The sequence below is a fragment of the Prenolepis imparis genome, unplaced genomic scaffold (assembly GCF_030444845.1).
Source record: "Prenolepis imparis isolate NDT839.2.m4 unplaced genomic scaffold, iyPreImpa1.0 SCAF_8, whole genome shotgun sequence".
NCBI lineage: Eukaryota > Metazoa > Arthropoda > Insecta > Hymenoptera > Formicidae > Prenolepis > Prenolepis imparis.
In genome coordinates this window covers 18507042-18525915 of record NW_028141166.1, presented here as the reverse complement: position 1 = coordinate 18525915, position 18874 = coordinate 18507042, and the positions used below count along the sequence as shown (strand labels likewise).

General features: G+C 37.0%; 3 protein-coding genes across 3 annotated transcripts in view; 2 read left to right on the top strand and 1 right to left on the bottom strand.

The window, feature by feature from the left end:
* Br (broad-complex core protein) overlaps positions 1-18774 on the top strand; it is a 54213-nt gene extending 35439 nt beyond the window's left edge. Inside the window, exon 8 of the mRNA XM_083044749.1 lies at positions 6541-18774. Coding sequence (XP_082900875.1) covers positions 6541-6791 — 251 coding nt within the window. The 3' untranslated portion in view covers positions 6792-18774. The remainder of the gene's footprint in view (positions 1-6540) is intronic.
* Positions 1-18874, bottom strand: part of LOC145940008 (uncharacterized) — a 127674-nt gene that overhangs the window by 82686 nt on the left and 26114 nt on the right. The window lies entirely within an intron of this gene.
* On the top strand, positions 223-5234 carry LOC145940007 (uncharacterized). Its single transcript, XM_083044757.1, has one exon. The coding sequence runs from the start codon at positions 1365-1367 to the stop codon at positions 1809-1811; it is 447 nt and encodes a 148-aa protein (XP_082900883.1). The 5' UTR covers positions 223-1364; the 3' UTR covers positions 1812-5234.

Sequence of the window (18874 nt, the reverse complement as noted above, 5' to 3'; positions counted from 1 at the left end):
CTACATAAACGAATGGAAAAACATTATTATTTCTCGCTTAGTATATTGCTTTATAACAAAGTCTAGAGAAAAATATTAGTATAATTTATAGAGAAACGTATCTTGCGCAACGTATCTTGAGAAAAATAAAAATCTATCGCGCAAAATTTTCCATACAAGTCTAATTAAATTGATCGCGAGAAATAAAAAATTAAAACTTTGTCCGTAGCGTGAATGCAGCAATCGAAAAAAAAAAAAAAAAAAAAAAAAGAAACGACAATAATCGGAACGCGAATGACGAACGCGATAATGGCTATGCTGAAGAATATTGACATAAAGACAAGGACGGTGACGATATTCATTATAATAATAATGGTTACAAACGGTTTATTATACGGCGTTATAAATGATAATTGAACTAATTGCGGGATGAAACATTATTGCAACGATGATGATAATGAGATTGAAGATTGAGGAGATATCGATCCCCCGACAGTATTGGACATCGAAGTATGCATAATTGAATGGCAAGATTGAGATGGCTTGTTCGAAGATGGGACGGAATAAAACGAAACAATGATCGAAATAAAAATGAGAAAAAAAAAATAACTGCGACGCGATGATTAGCGATTACGATAACGATAAAGTAACGGAATAAGGAAAAGAGAGAATAAAAATTAAGAATGACGTTGACAGCCGACACCGACGACGAGGTTGACAATGACACGGACTTTGGCGGTAATGATTATGTCGAAAGGATTAACGATCACGATGATGACTATGTCAACAAACTTGTATCCGGAGAAATCGGATAAATCTTGAAAAATCTCACGGTCGAAAAAAAAAACGAAAAAAGAAAGAAAACGAAAGATACGGTGACAATGGTTACGTCTGTCGTGCGTTAGGAGGCATTTCCCTCGCAATACTCGTTATTACATCATGCAATGAGACGCAAGCAGCATCGGCACCTGCATATAACTCTTAGGTGGTTTTAAGAAATAACACACATACACACATATACGTAAACATAAATTTGGGCACGGCTTGTCGGGTGACGGTGGTACGACGTATGCTCGATTAATAAGGCGCAAAATAAAAAGTACTAAGAGGCAAACAGGAAAAAAAAAGAGAAAGAACACACACGGGCGCACGATATTTTCTCAGCTGCGAGAAAACTGTGGTGGTGTCGGTTCTATCGACACTTGGTGTAGGAGTGGTGAAATGGTGGTGTGTGTGTGTATGCGATCGCGAGATCGCGGCTAAAGAGCAAAAAAAAAAAAAGATTGACCAAGTGTAGAGAAGCACGGGGATGAGCACGTCCTCTCACTCTCTTTCTCTCTGTCTATCTCAACCCCCTCTCCTTCCCCCCCCCCGCCCCTCGTCTAATGTCTACTTGTCCACCTGTCCTGTGCCCCCGACGTTTCGAGCGCCAAAAGCCCACAAAAGTAGTAACCCCTGTGTGTCTGGTTCTGCCGCCAGGTCTGTTGGCCGGCAGCGGCGCGAGCGATGAGTTTCGATGCGAGCCGTGCAACAAAAACCTGACCTCCCTAACGCGGTTGAAGCGGCACATACAGAACGTGCACACCAGGCCCAGCAAGGAACCGATCTGTAACATCTGCAAGCGGGTTTACTCCAGTCTAAACAGTCTGCGCAACCACAAGAGCATCTACCACCGGCAGCACAACAAAAGCGAGCAGCAGAGAAAAGAAGTAGCGCAGGTCCGCGAATGGCAGAGAGATCAGAGAGGAGAGCACATCGAGAGAAATTACTCTGCGCAGCAACAACAGCAACAACAGCAACTCCAGGCTCAGCAGCATCCGCGAATGGGATGAGATTACTTCGCCTCCTCTGTCCCCCGCGCTTTCTCTCTCTCTCCCTCTGACGTGAATTTCTTGGTGTCGAGAGTGTATTATCGTGTGCTCGCGCAGCCGCACAGACTTACGTTACGGATCAAGATCCGGTGCGATACCGAATTCTGCGATCGCTGGCGATTGAAATACCAATTTCTCCACTGTACAGTGGATGTTGGTTATTGACGGATTCGAAATGTAGCTCGGATAAAATCATTCCGTTCCGCTATCGTTATATTCTCGAGATATACCTCAAGTATTTAACGAGACGGCAAGTGAAGGAGCAACACCGGTCGTACGATTCTGCATAACGTGATTTTTGAATGTAACGTTTCGATTTGTTGTAAGCGTAAATTTATATCACGCGAATGAAATCGAATCTCTGGAGCGGATTTAATTACGGGGTTTCGATGCCGGATAATTTTCTATCCTTTCGATTGTTATACTATCTCGCAGCCATTTTTCAATGTCATTGCGTTTGTGACGATTGTTGACGAAATGCGAGCCGAATATATATACGTCTTGAAATAAAAAAAAATAAATAAATAAAAAAACGCGTAAACCGCGAAATTCAGAGTGTATCGTTTCGAGTAGACGAACGATATCGCAAAGTTGCATTGATATTTTTTATGAAAAAGAAAAAAATAAAATAAAATGTCCCATAAAGTATATTATATTTGCATCTTTTGTAAATAGTGTTGAGAAAGATCGAAGATGGAGAAAAGATTCGCGTATATCTATACAATCCTGAGCGATTACTTATGTGATAGGCATAACTCCTTCGACTTTCGATTAGCGCAAGGGCCGCGATATTTGTTGTTATTTTTATATATTATTTATGTGACGAGAGCACACATACATACATGCATACACAAAAACAAACACATACACACACACACACATACATACGCGCGCGATAATTGCAGACAAGTTCTGTTTCCATTTATCGTCCTACGTGACGGTACAAGAAAAAGGTGCGGTACAAAACGGGATAATAAAATATTATTTAATGTATCTAATTTGTTCGTAACTCCATATTCCTTTAAACAAGTTAGAAAATAGAATGATGCGCTCTTTTTTCCCCTCTCCCCGCCGTTTTCCTTCTTTCCTAATACGCAATATTTATGTCCATGTCCACGAGATACAAGATTTGTTTGCCAATAATTTAATAATGAGATCGAACTTTCGGAGATTTAAATATTTATATGGTGACATTGTGCATACATGCGTTATTAATTCAATTTATAGCGCTCTATTTGCAGCATTGACAAGTTGCGTAATATTTGAACAAAAGATTAATATTATTTCTATGTAATTTTAATTTTGATATTTTTATAACTCATTGAATTAGAAACGATGAATGGATATATTGCAAAAATTTTATTGATTTTGTACAGAAAGGATTATCTTTGCATCCATTATTTTGCACAAGTTTTATTTATCGACTATTAGTTTTATCCTACAAGGAAATTATAAAAACATCCTTTTCTATTTTTGATAAACTGTAAAGCGACTTAAAATAGAAAAAAATACAAATCTCTTATTTTAAACTGCTTTATGAGATATATCCAAAATTAGCGAGAAATACTTCTTTGTCAGAATAATCTAAACTTATATATGCTAAAAGAAGCAAATTAATATGAAGAACTTAAAACGCAACCAGAAGAAGCAGCCATAAAGTACAAGTAATGTGATTTAACGTATAGTTCCATAAGTATTACGATTTAATAATTTCTCAAATTGTCCTAAACTTTAATGCTTTTTATTTTGTGCATGCACTTTATCAGATTTACACATTACAGTGTGTGTTTCTGTATTTCTATTTTAATAGCAATTTTAAAATGTATTTCTATTAATTTAAAATAAACATTTGTGCGTTTAATAAATACCATCGAAAAAAAAAAATAAATAAATAAATAAAATAAATAAATAAATAAATAAAATTGTCAAAGTTCGCGCGAGTAAAGAGATACGAGTTCTAAAAGATTATAATCGCCGAAAAATTAACGCACGTTCTATCGACGACGATACGGAAAACACGTGCGTGCGTGTGAATGCGCGTATTAATGTACTTTCGCTTATTTATCGCATTTTTGGGGAAGGCACGTTTATTCCTCGATATATATATATATACAGGGTGTCCGGTGGTTCGCGTTTCACCTGTCGTGGGCAGATTCCTGGGATCATTCGGAGACGATTTTTCCTCAGCGAAAATGTCGAGGCACCAATAATTTTCGAGTTATAAGCGATTGAAAATAAAGGGTTTTTCACAAACTAAGCCTTGTGGAAATAAAATATTAACAAGATCACATTCTTCAGTTAATTTCAGATAGAGTTTATTTTAATAGAATTTTAATTTAAGACTTAGTTACAAAGATACATGATGACAAAAATTGGGAACATGCAAAAAATGATGACCTCCCTCGACATTTTCGCTGAGGAAAAATTGTCTCCAAATGATCCCAGGAATCTGCCCACGACAGGTGAAACGCGAACCACCGGACACCCTGTATATATATATAGATATATATATATCCTTTTTCTTATCTATATATATATAAACGCAAATAAGATTTATATTTTTTTCCTTCGAATTAATGTTATCATTATTTTTCCTACTTGATGTGTTTTGTAGTAATTGTTATCACCATTAACATTTTTTCTCTATCGGCAAGTCTTCATATTATTGTTGCTGCTGCTATTGTCGCTCTTGCTACTATTGCCTTTATATATACTATTACTCTCTACTATGACCGTTACTACAATATTATGTTATATATATAAAAGTTACCATTATATATCACTACTGTTGACACCAGAGATACTACTCCTTTTCCATCGAAAATCAGTTAATATCCCGGAAGAAAGCGGTACATTTACTTTTACAGCTCGGAAAAAGGTATGTGCGGAATATTTCGTTGTTTGTTAAGCTCGCTTCGAATCTTTCTTTTCTCTCATCGAGCGTCCGTTTCTGTTTCACTCGGCATCCCGTCATATAAATATTATTTGTTTCACAAGTATTCACGAATTACATATATATCATAATAATTATATATATCAAAGTATAATTTACTGCCTCATCAATTATTTCTAGATTTTTTCTTGGTTTAAGTTTTAATCCCAACACTCGATCACGATTTATCAGATACAAAGCGAGACGAACAATGAAAGTCGAGTTATTCATATCCTCACGTTCGCATTCAATTACCTCATTTCTCCATGACAGCAAACAGGATAATATGTTCGCAAGTTTTGGATTCTAGCTATCAGAGCTTTTCGTTATCGCAAAGAACGAAATCTCTCTTTTCGATACTTCATTAACTAAATTATATAAATGTAATACGTGAGAGAGAGAGAGAGAGAGAGAGAGAGAGAGAGAGAGAGAGAGAGAGAGAGAGAGAGAGAGAGAGAAAGTAAAAATGAGACAAGAGTGAAAACACAAAGGAATGTACGTAACTTAAAAAAAACGCAACGTAAACCTCGAGAAAATTCGCAAAAAAGTTGCATATATCGTTTTCGGCGCGTGATCTATGATCTTCGCGTTTATTATGCATGACCAATGACAAACCAGAGCTCCGAGCCACATTTTTAATATAAGCTGCGGCTACATGCGGCAGTAGAAACTCTCGAGCAATCACGTGGCTCGTATATATAGGGACACTTCAACAGGGCTGGTCTGTAAAAAGTATCGATGGATATTCAGTAACTCTTTGATACCACTGCCGATCTTGTTCTCTAGATCGATTTCATTCCCTCCTACTTCAAACCGATCTACTCTCACCATCTTCCTTGTCCAAACCGATCAATATAATCGACTTATAATTGACTGTCAGTGAAGACCTCCTGTTTTACCCTCTCTACCCCCTCCCCCGTTCTCGCCCCCGTCTCTCTAGCCCTAATCATACAAGAATACTTAGCAGCGTATCGTAACTAATCTTGTCCAAGTGATATTAATAGCAGTCGTATCTTTGTTCTTGTTTGTTCCCGGTCCCGCTCGCTCGGCTATACGTTTGGCTCTGGTTCGTCATTGTTCTGTGTGTACCTACCCGCTACCTTCACGAACACGGACTTACGCTGGGGGTCCATCCACACACGTGGCTCTCCGTGTGCCTCCTACACCACAAATATTGGTTCGTAATGGAAATATTTCTTTTTAATTGGGTGTCGATGCATATGTAACGGATTATGGTTACTTGATTTACTTTCTCTCTCTTTTTTTTTTCTTTCTTTTCTTTTTTTTCGCTTTTGCGCTGGTTTATATATATATATATATATATACCATTATATATATATACGTTTATATATATATATATATATATATATATATATATATATAACATTTAATATATCTGCTTCTATAATTTTTATATCTATTCATATATACTTGTCGTATCTATATTTTTATATATTTTTTTTTATTTTTATGCACATATTTAATCTACTCTCTTCTCGTCGTACAATTTATCGACTTACGCGCCTCCATTTTTTTCCTATCCGCTATATTTATCAACTTACACATATATTATACTCGTTCGCTTTATGCTTGTCTATCGCTTTATAAAAAACGTTCGACCGTACTATCTCTGTTCTCTCACATTCTCGCATTTCTTATCTCTCGCGTCTTCGACGACATGGCGCGTGTTTTCGAACGGAAAAAAAATCTCTCTTTCGCGCGAATCCGAATCTTAAAAATCCGACGCGCGGATCTCAGGTCCGCCCTCGGCGATCCTCGCGATGCGACTGTCGCATCCGTTACACGGTAGCCTGCTACCGCCAGGGATCTGTTACACGTGCGACGTGTGCGGCAAGACCCTCTCTACGAAGCTCACCTTGAAACGGCACAAAGAGCAACAACACTTTCAGCCCCTGAACAGCGCGGTCTGCGCGCTGTGTCACAAGGTGTTCAGGACGCTCAACAGCCTGAACAACCACAAGAGCATCTACCACCGTAGGCAGAAATAGAAGTGATCGCGTACGCGCGTGTCTTATACGTGCCAAGGGACACCACGAAACGAGCTTAATAGACACCTGTAAAGGGTTCTCGCGCTGCGCGACCGGGAAGTGTATGCGATTGAACCTGGTCGTCGTCAGCAGCGTGACGTCATCCCTCGCGAGAATCGCGTCGTTCTCTTCTTCGAATTCTGTCTGGCCAAAAGCGACGTCGAAAGCGCGGTTGGAGAGAAAAACGACTTCATTCAGTACATATACTCTCGATTCATCGGGGGTTTATTTATATATAATCTTACCGCGCGTTTAACGCCGAATGTGACCGTCCGATTTAATCTGATTTAATTTACCTCGTTCGAGATCTTCGCGCACTTGTTTGAAAATATTTTTATTATCAATCGTGTAAAGTTTCCGACTGAAACGCAAATACCCTTCGCCGTGATATATTGTCTCGGTTATTAATTGTCACGATTATTAGAATATTATAAACTATAAAAGTATAATTCGTGGCAAGGTTTAATGGTTGACGCGAGATGCGAGTTAGACGGGCACGTTTAGCGGTTAATACACGGTGAGAATTTATATACGAGATTAGCAACGGACTTGCCGATGTTTTGTACGAGACTCGAAACGCAATTGTTATGTTATTACATCGTCTACATTCTACATCGATTCACATCGGTCATTTAATGGGTTTGACATTTTGGGACCAGTCTTTGAAAAGCACAAGAATGTGCGAATTCTCTTTCTCCGCTCGATTCTCATTCGAGGAAGATGCGATTGTCGAAAGCAACTCGTCTTTTCGAAAAGAGAACAATAGGAATCAAATGTTGCGCCATTGTGTTCAACCAGGTTTTTGCGCGTCCTTAACATCTTCCTCGCAGCTTCTCGACTTGCTTGACAACATAATCTTCGTAAAAAAAAAAGAAACATAAAATAAAGAAAAACGGACGTCGTCTCGAGAAAATCAGTGCTTCCAGATACGAGTGTACGAATGGTGGATATTGTTATTACGCGCGCGCGCGCGGACTAGAAATCGATAGGAAAAAAAAGCTTTTTGTCCGATCTCGCGCAATTATTTTAGATATATATCTCTATTCTTTTTTTCCTTTTTTTTATTTTAATAATGCTCTTCGGACATTATGACGAGACGGTGATATATTAACGTTGATGTCGCGCTCCCGAACTTTCAAAGAAAAGTTTTAGGATTTAATTAATTGACAAAGTTGTGATGGAAAAGAATGAGACTGACGGGAGTGCAATCGAATGGTTCGAATTAGGATCGGTTTCCCCCTCCCGAGTTGATTTTTCGTACTCGACGCGTAATCCTCGAGGATTATTATTAATCATTATTATTCGCACACGCTATATTTACACGGAGAGAAGTGATTACTTAGATTTTGCACGTAAGATTCACCCACTGGCGTTTATGATTATACGGGACCCAGTGCCAATGGATTAAAAGAATATAAAAGAGTGTGTATAATTTTAATTTTATATAATTACTTGTACTTATTTTTTTTTTTTTTTCTATTCTAGAGTACGCGTTCTTTCGTACACGTTTCTTTTCCTTTCGTATAATAAATACGTATCGCGCGGATAGGTCGTACACGATAGGACTGGATACGCGCGAATCTGGCGCTGGTTTCAATATCACATTTCGGAGATTGACGATCACAGGGTATAATCTCGTCGAGTTCAATTTCCGATGCTACAGATACATCGAGAGTGATCCCTGTACCTTGCAGATCAATTATCCGTGATTCCTTTCGAGAATAAACATGAAGCTCATTACGATGTGTCTGTAACACAGAGATTTGAGATCTCGCCGTAATTATAGAGCTGTTTCAATCTCAAGATCGTTAGTTTGGGATTTAATCGTATATAGACGCACTTTGCGCTAAAGCTTCGATATTGTTTCGCAGCATAATAGGACAATCGGTGTCGAAACCATGTCAAGAGCGCTTATTGGCTATGAAACGCGAATTAATTTAGGCTTTATTAGTTAGATCGATATAACGCGCGAGAGGATGGATACGACTATATTGGAGGGAAGCTCTTATAGTGTCGGAGAGAGACACAATCGTCCAGCTTAAGTATAGGTAGAAAGCGTCCAAAAATAAGTTTCGATAAGACTGCAAGCGAGCCCCGAGAATATGAGGCACAGCATTCGAGAGTTTAATCGTTTCAATATTAAATATCGCCCGATTTGTGCATGGTTCGAAGATGGTTTGAAGAAAACGTAAAGATATCCAACGGGCAGAAGGGATTAGATGAGACTAATTTGCGCTAGGTTTGCGAGGGGATATTCTTATACCGTGATTCTTCGTCGTCACTTGAATCGGGGAAAAATGAGAGATGCAATGGTTTAATATATACACGCACACACACATATATATATAGTATATATATTTTACTTTAATATATTCATTCCATATTAAATGCTTTAGCGCGCTATTCTACGTAGACTTACATTCGTTTTCTTTTTTTGCGATACCTAACGAATTTTACATAAAGTACCTTACTTTGTTATTATTCTATTAATTATATTATTATTATTATTATTATTATTACTCATTACATATTATATATATTGCAATTATTATCATTATTATCAATTATTAGTAATAATAGTATTGCTGTTAATATTGTTATTAATATTATTATTGGTATTATTACTATTACTATATTCTTACTCTTATCGCGCTGTTGTGTTACGGTTGTTCTGTTTCGCGTCATATTCGAATGTTTTTTTTTTTTTTTTTTTTTTTTATAGAAAGCTTTCTTGCTTTATTATAATATATTCCAAAGACACAGAGTACTTGACTTCCGTAATATCCGGCCGGAATATTTCATTCGAAATACGTTCTTTCCCGTCCATTTCGCGTTTTACGACGTTTCATCGAACGAATCTCTCGAAAAGTTGCACCGCGTTTTTTGATCACTTTTCAGTATGAGGAAAAGACCGTGTCATCGAATCGCGCGGTTTGAAAATGCGACTTTTATCAGTTTGAGATCGAGTGGACGGGAAGATGATGAAGAATAACGCGCAATTAAAAACGCTTGAACGACACAAAAAACCAATGACAAGAAATTGTTGAAACAAGATATTTTAATATATTAGAATGTCTTTCAGACGTTCTCGCAATCTTTGAGTTTTGCGTTGTCTGTGGATTATCCGGACGATTGATTACACTCTTGCATTCTAAATAATTCACCGATAGACAGCCGTACATGTAATACTTGTCATCGTATAACCGCAAATGCTATATTTTAGTAGTGACACGGTACTCACACTTATTGTTAGTAAAAAGCCTATATAGACGACCGGGACATCACTATTTCGTGTCGCGCGAACGAAAAACAGAATCGAGATTCACGAATGCACGCGCATCGGCCTAAAGCACGATCGTTGTGTGCGTGATTCGGTTTAGAGAGAGATATATATACATCTTTTAGTTTTTCGGGAGGATAAATATAATTGCGCTTTGATTTCGCGGGGGGTTTTTTTTTTTTTTTTTTTTTTTTACGTAAACGAGTTGCGAGACACGATAAGGGATGTCGAGAGCACAATTGCAAACGAACGCGAATCCACCATAATACTGATGCGAGACGTCAGAGTGACACGATAGCAGCGATCGTAATTATACCGATATCGCAATTTGCGAAAGGTATGGCAATCTTCGGCGAAATTGTAACATAGTCTATAGAATATCATGGGTCGATATCGCATTGGAAATGTCGAAATGTCTCGCGACGGTCATTGATCGAGCCGCATTAAAGACAAGACCTTCTTGAACTGGTGTACAATTAAAGTGAGACGAGAGAGATTAGCGCCTGTGTTCTCGTTAATGAAAATAGGTTCCTTGATACACATTCGATAATAGAAAATGGAAATCCGGGTAGGACTAAAACTCGATGTCGAATCGCTCGTTGGCGGAAGACTATTTACCCGAGTGCATCAGACGCGTGAGAGACTCTCTCGCGAAATTCTAGCGAGATTAATAAATAAATTTAAATCGCGACTAGAGGAGAGAGTAAGCTCTCGGTGTGAGATTGTATTTAAGGCTGAATCATAGTAAATCTCAATACGACTGAAGGACCTGCGTATAACACAGCGTGAATTGGGATGTGATGATGATTGCGAATGAGTTACATTGAAGCTGTAGGATTATAAATAACGTGTATGACTGAGAATTATGCGATCGTGAGGTCTAACTTCGCGAGCCGATTTCGAAATCGAGGACGGGGCCTCATCGCGTTTCCTGCCTGTACAAGCACGTACTTTTTAGCCACCCTCTGTAAATTCTATAACCCCTGTTTAGCGTTTCTTTCGCCGGCCGATTTGATTGAGAAGAGACGGCACATTTTTATGTGTGTGTCTCGTTCTTCGTCGACTCGCCGGACCGATTTGTATTTCGCCAGATCTTCGAATTTTCTCACCGATCGCGTAATGGAAAATTGTCACTCGATAATTGCATCGCGATCGGAGAAGCAACGCGCGGCGCGTTGATAAACGAGTGCGTGACTATATATACATATATTATATATTTTTTTGCAAAAAAGGTGCACGAATTTCCCCCCTCCCCCCAGACACAACCACGCGAATTCGACCCGTGACGAACTGATGCTCGGCATGCTCGCGTGTTTCACGAGCGTCGCATATCGATATGCGATTTGCACACTTCGGCTCGTATAGGCAATTTCTGACGCGAGTGTACATGCACGTTAAAATGCATTTATAGATAGGCTATGATAATTTATATTTAAAATATGTTTTGCAAAGTGCGTACGTTGCGTCGCGCGTATTTTCCGCCTTTCGTATATTAATACGGATTGATACATCTTTCAGAACGCAAATATACTTGACAAAATTGATTATGGTCAATTAATATCGTTAACATGTACAATGTATATACACATCGGGTGAAACATTGTCATCAAATTTTTTTAACTCGATTAAAGATAGGAAAGTTGTTGATAATGATTTCGATTCATACATAAAATGTTTTTTATCTCTCTTTTAATATATCGTATTATATGTACTTCTTGAACAATATTATAGTTCGGAAAACACTAAATTTTTATATTTAAGACAACGTATCGAGAATATTGTGCCAGATATTTCGTGAGATTTTTGAAAACATTTTTGCATCTTTGACGAGCAAAAGGGCGAAATTACGCGCGACATGAAAAAAATGCATTAGTACAGGTAATTTAATAAATAAGAAGGATGAATTGCGTTGTGGAGTTTAAAATAAAAAGCAAAAAGATTGTTAAATCGCGAAAGAATGGAGAGGATGAAAAGAACGAAGCTTTAAATTACGAGAATAACGAACACAATTTTATAGTGGTCAGGACAAGAAAGAACTGATATTGATAATATTTAAATTTAGTAGATTTATTCGATGAAACGAATTTGTGACTACTGTAAAAATGGCCAAATATAATTATATATATATACATACACATATATTTATATGTGTGTGCGTGACATGCCTGTGTACGTTCGTGCATTATTTATACGCGTACAAATGTACACACGTATACGTGTATGCACACATATGTACATATATATGTCCTCCGATCAACGATCGGTGCGATATTAATGCGAATAATAAATTATTAATGAAATTAATGTAAATTTGACTGAATATTTAACTACAATTTATATATTAATGGAGATTTATTTGAGCGTCTTCTTTGTTTATTGTTCGTTTAATTCTTCGCTTTTGTGTTATATTCCTGTAATACGCGATATCGTGCAGCCAACAGATTACCACCGGTTTACGTTATATCGAAGACTCGTCAGTTTGGTATGAACAGGCCATTTAATGTCAATCTTCATTATCGTGTTCGGTTGCGCAACGCTTTCAAGTAAAGACAGGTGAAGACGTTTGTGTAATATATCTATCGTACTATAAAGATTATTGACGACAAACGCGCGTTATCGAAGTCTTATGGTTTACAAAAGGATATTGTGCAATTAAAGAAAATTATCGCGATTATATCAAAGAAAATATTATCAATGTACAATCGCTTTATGAAAATGTCTCGTCAATCGTTATAGTAATATAATGTAGATATCGTCATCGGTCTTCCATAAAAAAAAAGGGGAATCTTGTGAAAAAATAGAGTATCGCGAGATTCGCAAATTTTTTAATGCGACTAACGTCTATTGTATATATTGTCGCATTATATAAAAGAATTGTTTAAGTATTTGTAATATATTTTTTCGAGCTTTCGTATAACTTCTAGAGTCACACAACACGTTTATATTAATTTTTGTGATAAATTGATTTTTCGTTAGCTTGAAAATGACGCGCGACAAAACACGAGATCGCTCTTATTGAAATGCAAAAGCGCGAGAGACGCTTGCGACTTTTTGATTTGACTTTTCGCTAGACTAGCGCCTAATATACCAGGCTCCCGAGCACGAAAGACTGAAAAATATTTGTTGATTCGCACGTGTCGCGGCGGGCCGCGCAGCTTCGCGAGAGAAACAGAGAGGGAGAGAGATCCTTTTATCGCATTGAAAATTATATATACATATATAGGGAGACGCCTACGTTATATAAATTCGCGTAATAACAGACTGACCTAATTTGCGCCCGAGAGAGAAAATCATACACCACAAGGACGTTCCATTATATATATATATATATATATATATATATATATATATATATATATATATTTACTATATATATACTATACATATATAGACGCGTGTAGTTTATTTCGCTGCTATTCTGCGACACGATTGGATCGACGTATGATTTGGACTGATTCTCGTTTCTCACATCGCACATTTTATTAATTGGGCGACGTGTATTAATTTATATATATATGTATACATATATATATATATATAAAACGTTGGACTGATGCGTGAAAATTGTTTGACTGATGTTACCAAATCGTTGCTTAAAACAAGTACCTAAATGATATAAGTTAAAGAATTTATAAATTTTTATATTAATGAAAAAAAAAAACGCGCGATAAGGACAGGAGGATTGGCAGAGATCACCGCGTTGCAGAAGTCGCGGAAATCGGATAAGCCAAGCGAGAGGAAAATGTTTCCTTTTCTTTTCTTATTTTTATTTTTCCTTTAGCTGAGGGAGAAGAGCGCGCATATATATCCATTAGTAGGTGTAATAATCGATATAATGTTAAGGTCGACTGTGTAGTACAACAATCGAGAAAACGAGCTCACTCATTTTCGACTCAATCCCAGTCTTTTTAAAAAATTTTTTTATCTTCGCTTTTTCTCTCTCTCATCCCTAGTTTTTTTTCTCTGATGACGAGCATGCGAGGGTTATGTGGTTGCTCATCGAGGCACATACGTATGATTTATTTCCCCATAATGGAAAATTGCTCCGTTACACTTCCATAGAACTAAATAATAAGCGCGATAGGACACCTTATTAAATGCAGCTGTTAAAAAGAAAGAAAAAGCAAAAAAAATATAGAATGTGGCGAGAATTTTTTTCGCGTGACAGCTTTCTAACAATACAATAAGCTTTTAATTCCGTTAGTTGCGTTATATAATAGGATTACATTAGGATATCTACATAGATATCGAACAAATAGCCTTCTCTCTCTCCTAATATCCGCACGCGATCGTCGAATATAAACGCGCAGAAGCGATGCAGAATATAAGGAGTTTCAATTGTCCGAAAGCTTTGCACGCAACAAAACGTCAAGTCGCGAATCTATAATACATATCGGCTTATGAAAAAAAATCAAAAATACTTGAAAAAATCTTTGAAAGATGATTCCGTTTGGTACAAAACGTCTTCGCGAAGGATCGATTAATAATGTAGTATAAAAAATGTTGCACGTGCGTATCAGACGAAATGTAATATAACGAAACAGCACGACCTACATCCATATTATTTACAAATATGCGAATTGTTCTTTAAACGAAAAATAGTGCGCTATCCCGTGATAATATATTATATTATTTTTCACGTATAATGTTCGGTTTTTAATATATATATACATATACATGTATATATGTATGTATATATTAATTATGTATAATCATACATTGTCGATGTCATCATGATGTCATCATTGCTATATTATTATCGTTATTGTCATTATTATTTTTATTATTATAACTCGTCAGCACATTGATCATCACCGTCATCGACACAGTTATATTAATATCATCATCATTATTTTATTATTATTATTATTTTCACCGCCATCAACATTACCATTTGACATCGTAATTGTCCTTATTATCGCTATCGCTATCCCTATTGCTACGATTACCCTATTATTGTTATTATTATCGAATCCCTTCTTTTCGTTGTCACACCAACGAATTATCGTAATTAGTTTCGTTACTGAGTTTCGAATGCTGCCATTACTGCTGCCGCGTTCACTATGATCACTATTATCACGTTATCCGCTACTGCCGCTGCTACCGCTACTATTATTATTACTATCTGGATCAATACAGTTACTACACTCTCTTATTATTACAATTATACGATTGATTATTATGATTATTATACTATCACATTATTATTATTATTTTTAAGCAATATCAAATGCATTTTAATATATTTTCATTTTTATATATAATAAGAAATGTACTCTATTTGGTTTAATAACTCGTTTGTGTTTTCACTTGTTTTTCTAGTCACCTATCACATCCTCGATATAAAAAAAAACCCATATAAAAAAAGTCATGTTTACATAACACTGCACCAGTTTATTCAGCGTACGCGAAAGTTTTGTCGCTGATATATAATAGCGAAATTGATTCTTTTTTTTTTCAGCCGGAAGGTAAGTGATATCGATGCGTTATGGTTTGACAGATGTCCTACGGACGTTATTTTGTCATTGGTTAACATTTTTGTAACAGATATCATCGATATATATTATTAAACTACAACGTTAAGATAAATCTCGCAGCGCTCCGATTTACAAACTTTTTATTTCGAGTACTGCGATAAAAAAAAACATTTTTCGCAAATAACTTTAATCCAACATTATCGCCGCTAGCACCGTGTCAATTGTGTTAAAAGTTAATTACATATACAAGGATTGCGCCTCCCCCCCCCCCATACAGAAAAAAAATAACATACTGAATGTCATTCTTATTTAAATATAATAGGAAATCATCGATATAAATCGATTAAAAATTTGAGATGTAATTTTTAAAAAAAGAATAGAGGGTCGAGATACAAGCTATTAAACAAGAGAATTATTAGAAAATTAAAATAAAATATACAATATAAATATTTATATTAAAAAAAAAAACAATATCTCTCCCAAAAAATATGGAAAATTGCATTCGCTAGAATTGATTGATCAGAGATAAAGAGATAAAGATATGTAAATAAATAATAATCGTGCGTTTCTAATGTGAATTGAATATTGATACACGGTTTATATTTGTTTTATATTTCCTGTATTTTACTTTGCTATTTCGGCCTTGTAAATCACATTCGCGCGCAACTGAACGACGAAGATTGCAGTTCGGATTGCACCGATTGCATCGATGATTATTAACGCAAATAATGAGTCATGAGATAAGTTAAAAATCATCTTCAACGCTTAGGCATCGATCGCGTTAATCAGGACGCGCTGCCGTGAGGAGTACGAAGTAAGAACGACTCGTTTCAACGATCAGGAAGCTCCTGACATTGCAATTTTCGATTTAACTCTGTCTCTCGAGCGAAATTTATTTTTCGTACTAATCTTTAGAAAGAGAGAAAGAGAGAGAGAGAGAGAGAGAGAGAGAGAGAGAGAGAGAGAAAGAAAGAGAACCTTGCAAGAGAAAATTTCTGTCGCGTGTCGAGAGCAAACGTAAGAAACGGTGAGTAAAAGCAAGGAAGAGATGTATATATAATATCGAATCGCGAAAAATCAAATCCGCGAAATCGAGGATCCCCGAGATCTCGTCAAATCAAAATACGAGAAAGCAGAAAGGGGACGAGGGGGAGATCGATTTAAAAATCGTCGCGCGCAGCCCGCCAGAATCACGCACATTTATTATTACGTTTATGTTTACATTTATTTGTTTAGTTTTTTTTTTTCGAATTGCATGCTTTAAATGTCATCCAGAATGCTCAGTGTACCTACTCTCTCGTCGTCTCATTTCTCTCATGTCTTGTTAGACTTCGTGTACACATTTGAGACCCGTCGAACAATGTACATGCATATTCATAATATAAAAGTTGGCACCAACCAGCTTGTATACATTCTACCTCCTGATAGAAGATATATTTTTTATATATATGCGCGAATGTGCGAATTTCCATAGGCATGTTCTTACATTCCGTTCAGCGTTATCCATTCTATCTATTCCTACCTTCCTCCTCCTCCTCCTCCCTCCTTTATTTCCACTCCCTTTCATCTTCTTATTGTTTATTTCTCTAAGTAATATCATTTCAGATACCCTTTAAAGATTATATTTTCAGCAAAGTGAGATATGTTGCTAGAGGACTTGGAACAATTAATGGAAAATTATTCTGAAGCAATCATGGACGTGATTAATGAGAAAGATCGGATCAACAAAAATTGCCGCATAATATACATAAGATAATGTATAGATTGGCACGAAAGTGTGTCGTTATAATTCCATTACGACAACTCGGTAAAATTTATCACATACGAGATGCGGTATTTATTATACGTTGAATATATTTTGATAAATGAGATCATTTTGTCCGAAACTGCTTTATAACGTACGTATCAGAAAGTACGTGTTCATCGCACGTAACGTGATAATCGCAAAGTGGTAAACGCAACCCTCTCGAACTGTAAAAGCGCAGTGACTTGCAAAATGCCGCACGTTAACAACGTACGTATACAGGGTCGAGAGTCCCTCGCGTAAGAGAAATTAAACGCACAAATTCGTATTCTGTGAAGCAATGTGCATCCCCGTCTCCTCTCCCGGCACAATTTCCCTCTCGTACATATACGCACCCATTCGCACACGGCTTTCACACCACGTGTGCGAAGCACGTTGTGTTCGATCGTGCGTGTATGTGTGCGTATGCGAATTATTTCATGCATGTGCGTGCGCGCATCTCTCTCGTGTCCTTATCCCTCTCTCCGAATTAGCAGTAGTCGGAACTCCGTACAAGGTCGGAGGAGAGTTCGCCATCAAAGAAAGTTCTTACTTCGTTCCCCACGAAGAGAAACAGCGCCCCGTCGATTCTTCCACATCTCCACGTTCCTCCCTCTTTTTGTTTCCAAGGACGTGCCATATAACGCGCATAATTGCCTCTCTAACGACGCGAGTCCCGTTTTTAATGGATTGATTAATGCGCGGGGCGTGATCTATGTAGAAGAAGGATAGAAGAAGAAGAAGAGGAGGAAGAGGAAGCGAGAGGGAGATTGCGGTGAAGAAAAGGATTGACTTCAGTCAGTTGCGCTGACCATTCGAGAGATATTTTCGTAAAAAGAAATTTTTTTCTTTTTTTTTTCCAAACTTTTAAAGTTAAGTTGAAATGTAAATTTTGAATCCGTGAAATTTCGAATACGTAATTTGTCAGAATTTTTAATAACTATAAACGCCATGTGTGTGTAAAAGAATTAAAATTGTTTCGCGCGAAAATACCGCTTTTATGATTTATCGCGAAAAAGAAGGATGAGATAAAACGAGACTTTGCAGAGAGTATTGATGACGACGTGTGTAATTAAGCGCGGGCTACTCGTAATATAGTTTCGTGATCTAAAAAAAAAGTTTATGATATATTTATTATACTTGCATACTTGCTATAAAATATCAATCGTCACAAGAGAGACAAATTATTATAAACTCTTCCGATCGGGTCTTTGAAAATACGCGTCCATTAATTTTTCAAACTTTAAAAGAATCGTACGCGACGAAATCACTTGAAATCACTGTCGAAAAAAAAATACAAGAGTAATTTGGGAAAGGAGGAGGAGGGAAAGTGTCGCGGTCGTTTTTTTTTTTTTAATCTCGAGATATAGGGTTTAATAAGTGTGTTAGGGGTGTGCAGCTGCATGAGAGGTGCGTTGTTGTGTTTCAGTGCTCACCTCTATGACGGGGCTGACCTTGAACTCTCTGAGCACCCAGTCAGCGAAGAAGTTGTTCACCTGCCAAC

What these genes read in the sequence shown, in the direction of transcription:
- LOC145940007 (XM_083044757.1), top strand. Translation starts at nt 1,365, where the DNA reads ATGTCTACTTGTCCACCTGTCCTGTGCCCCCGACGTTTCGAGCGCCAA.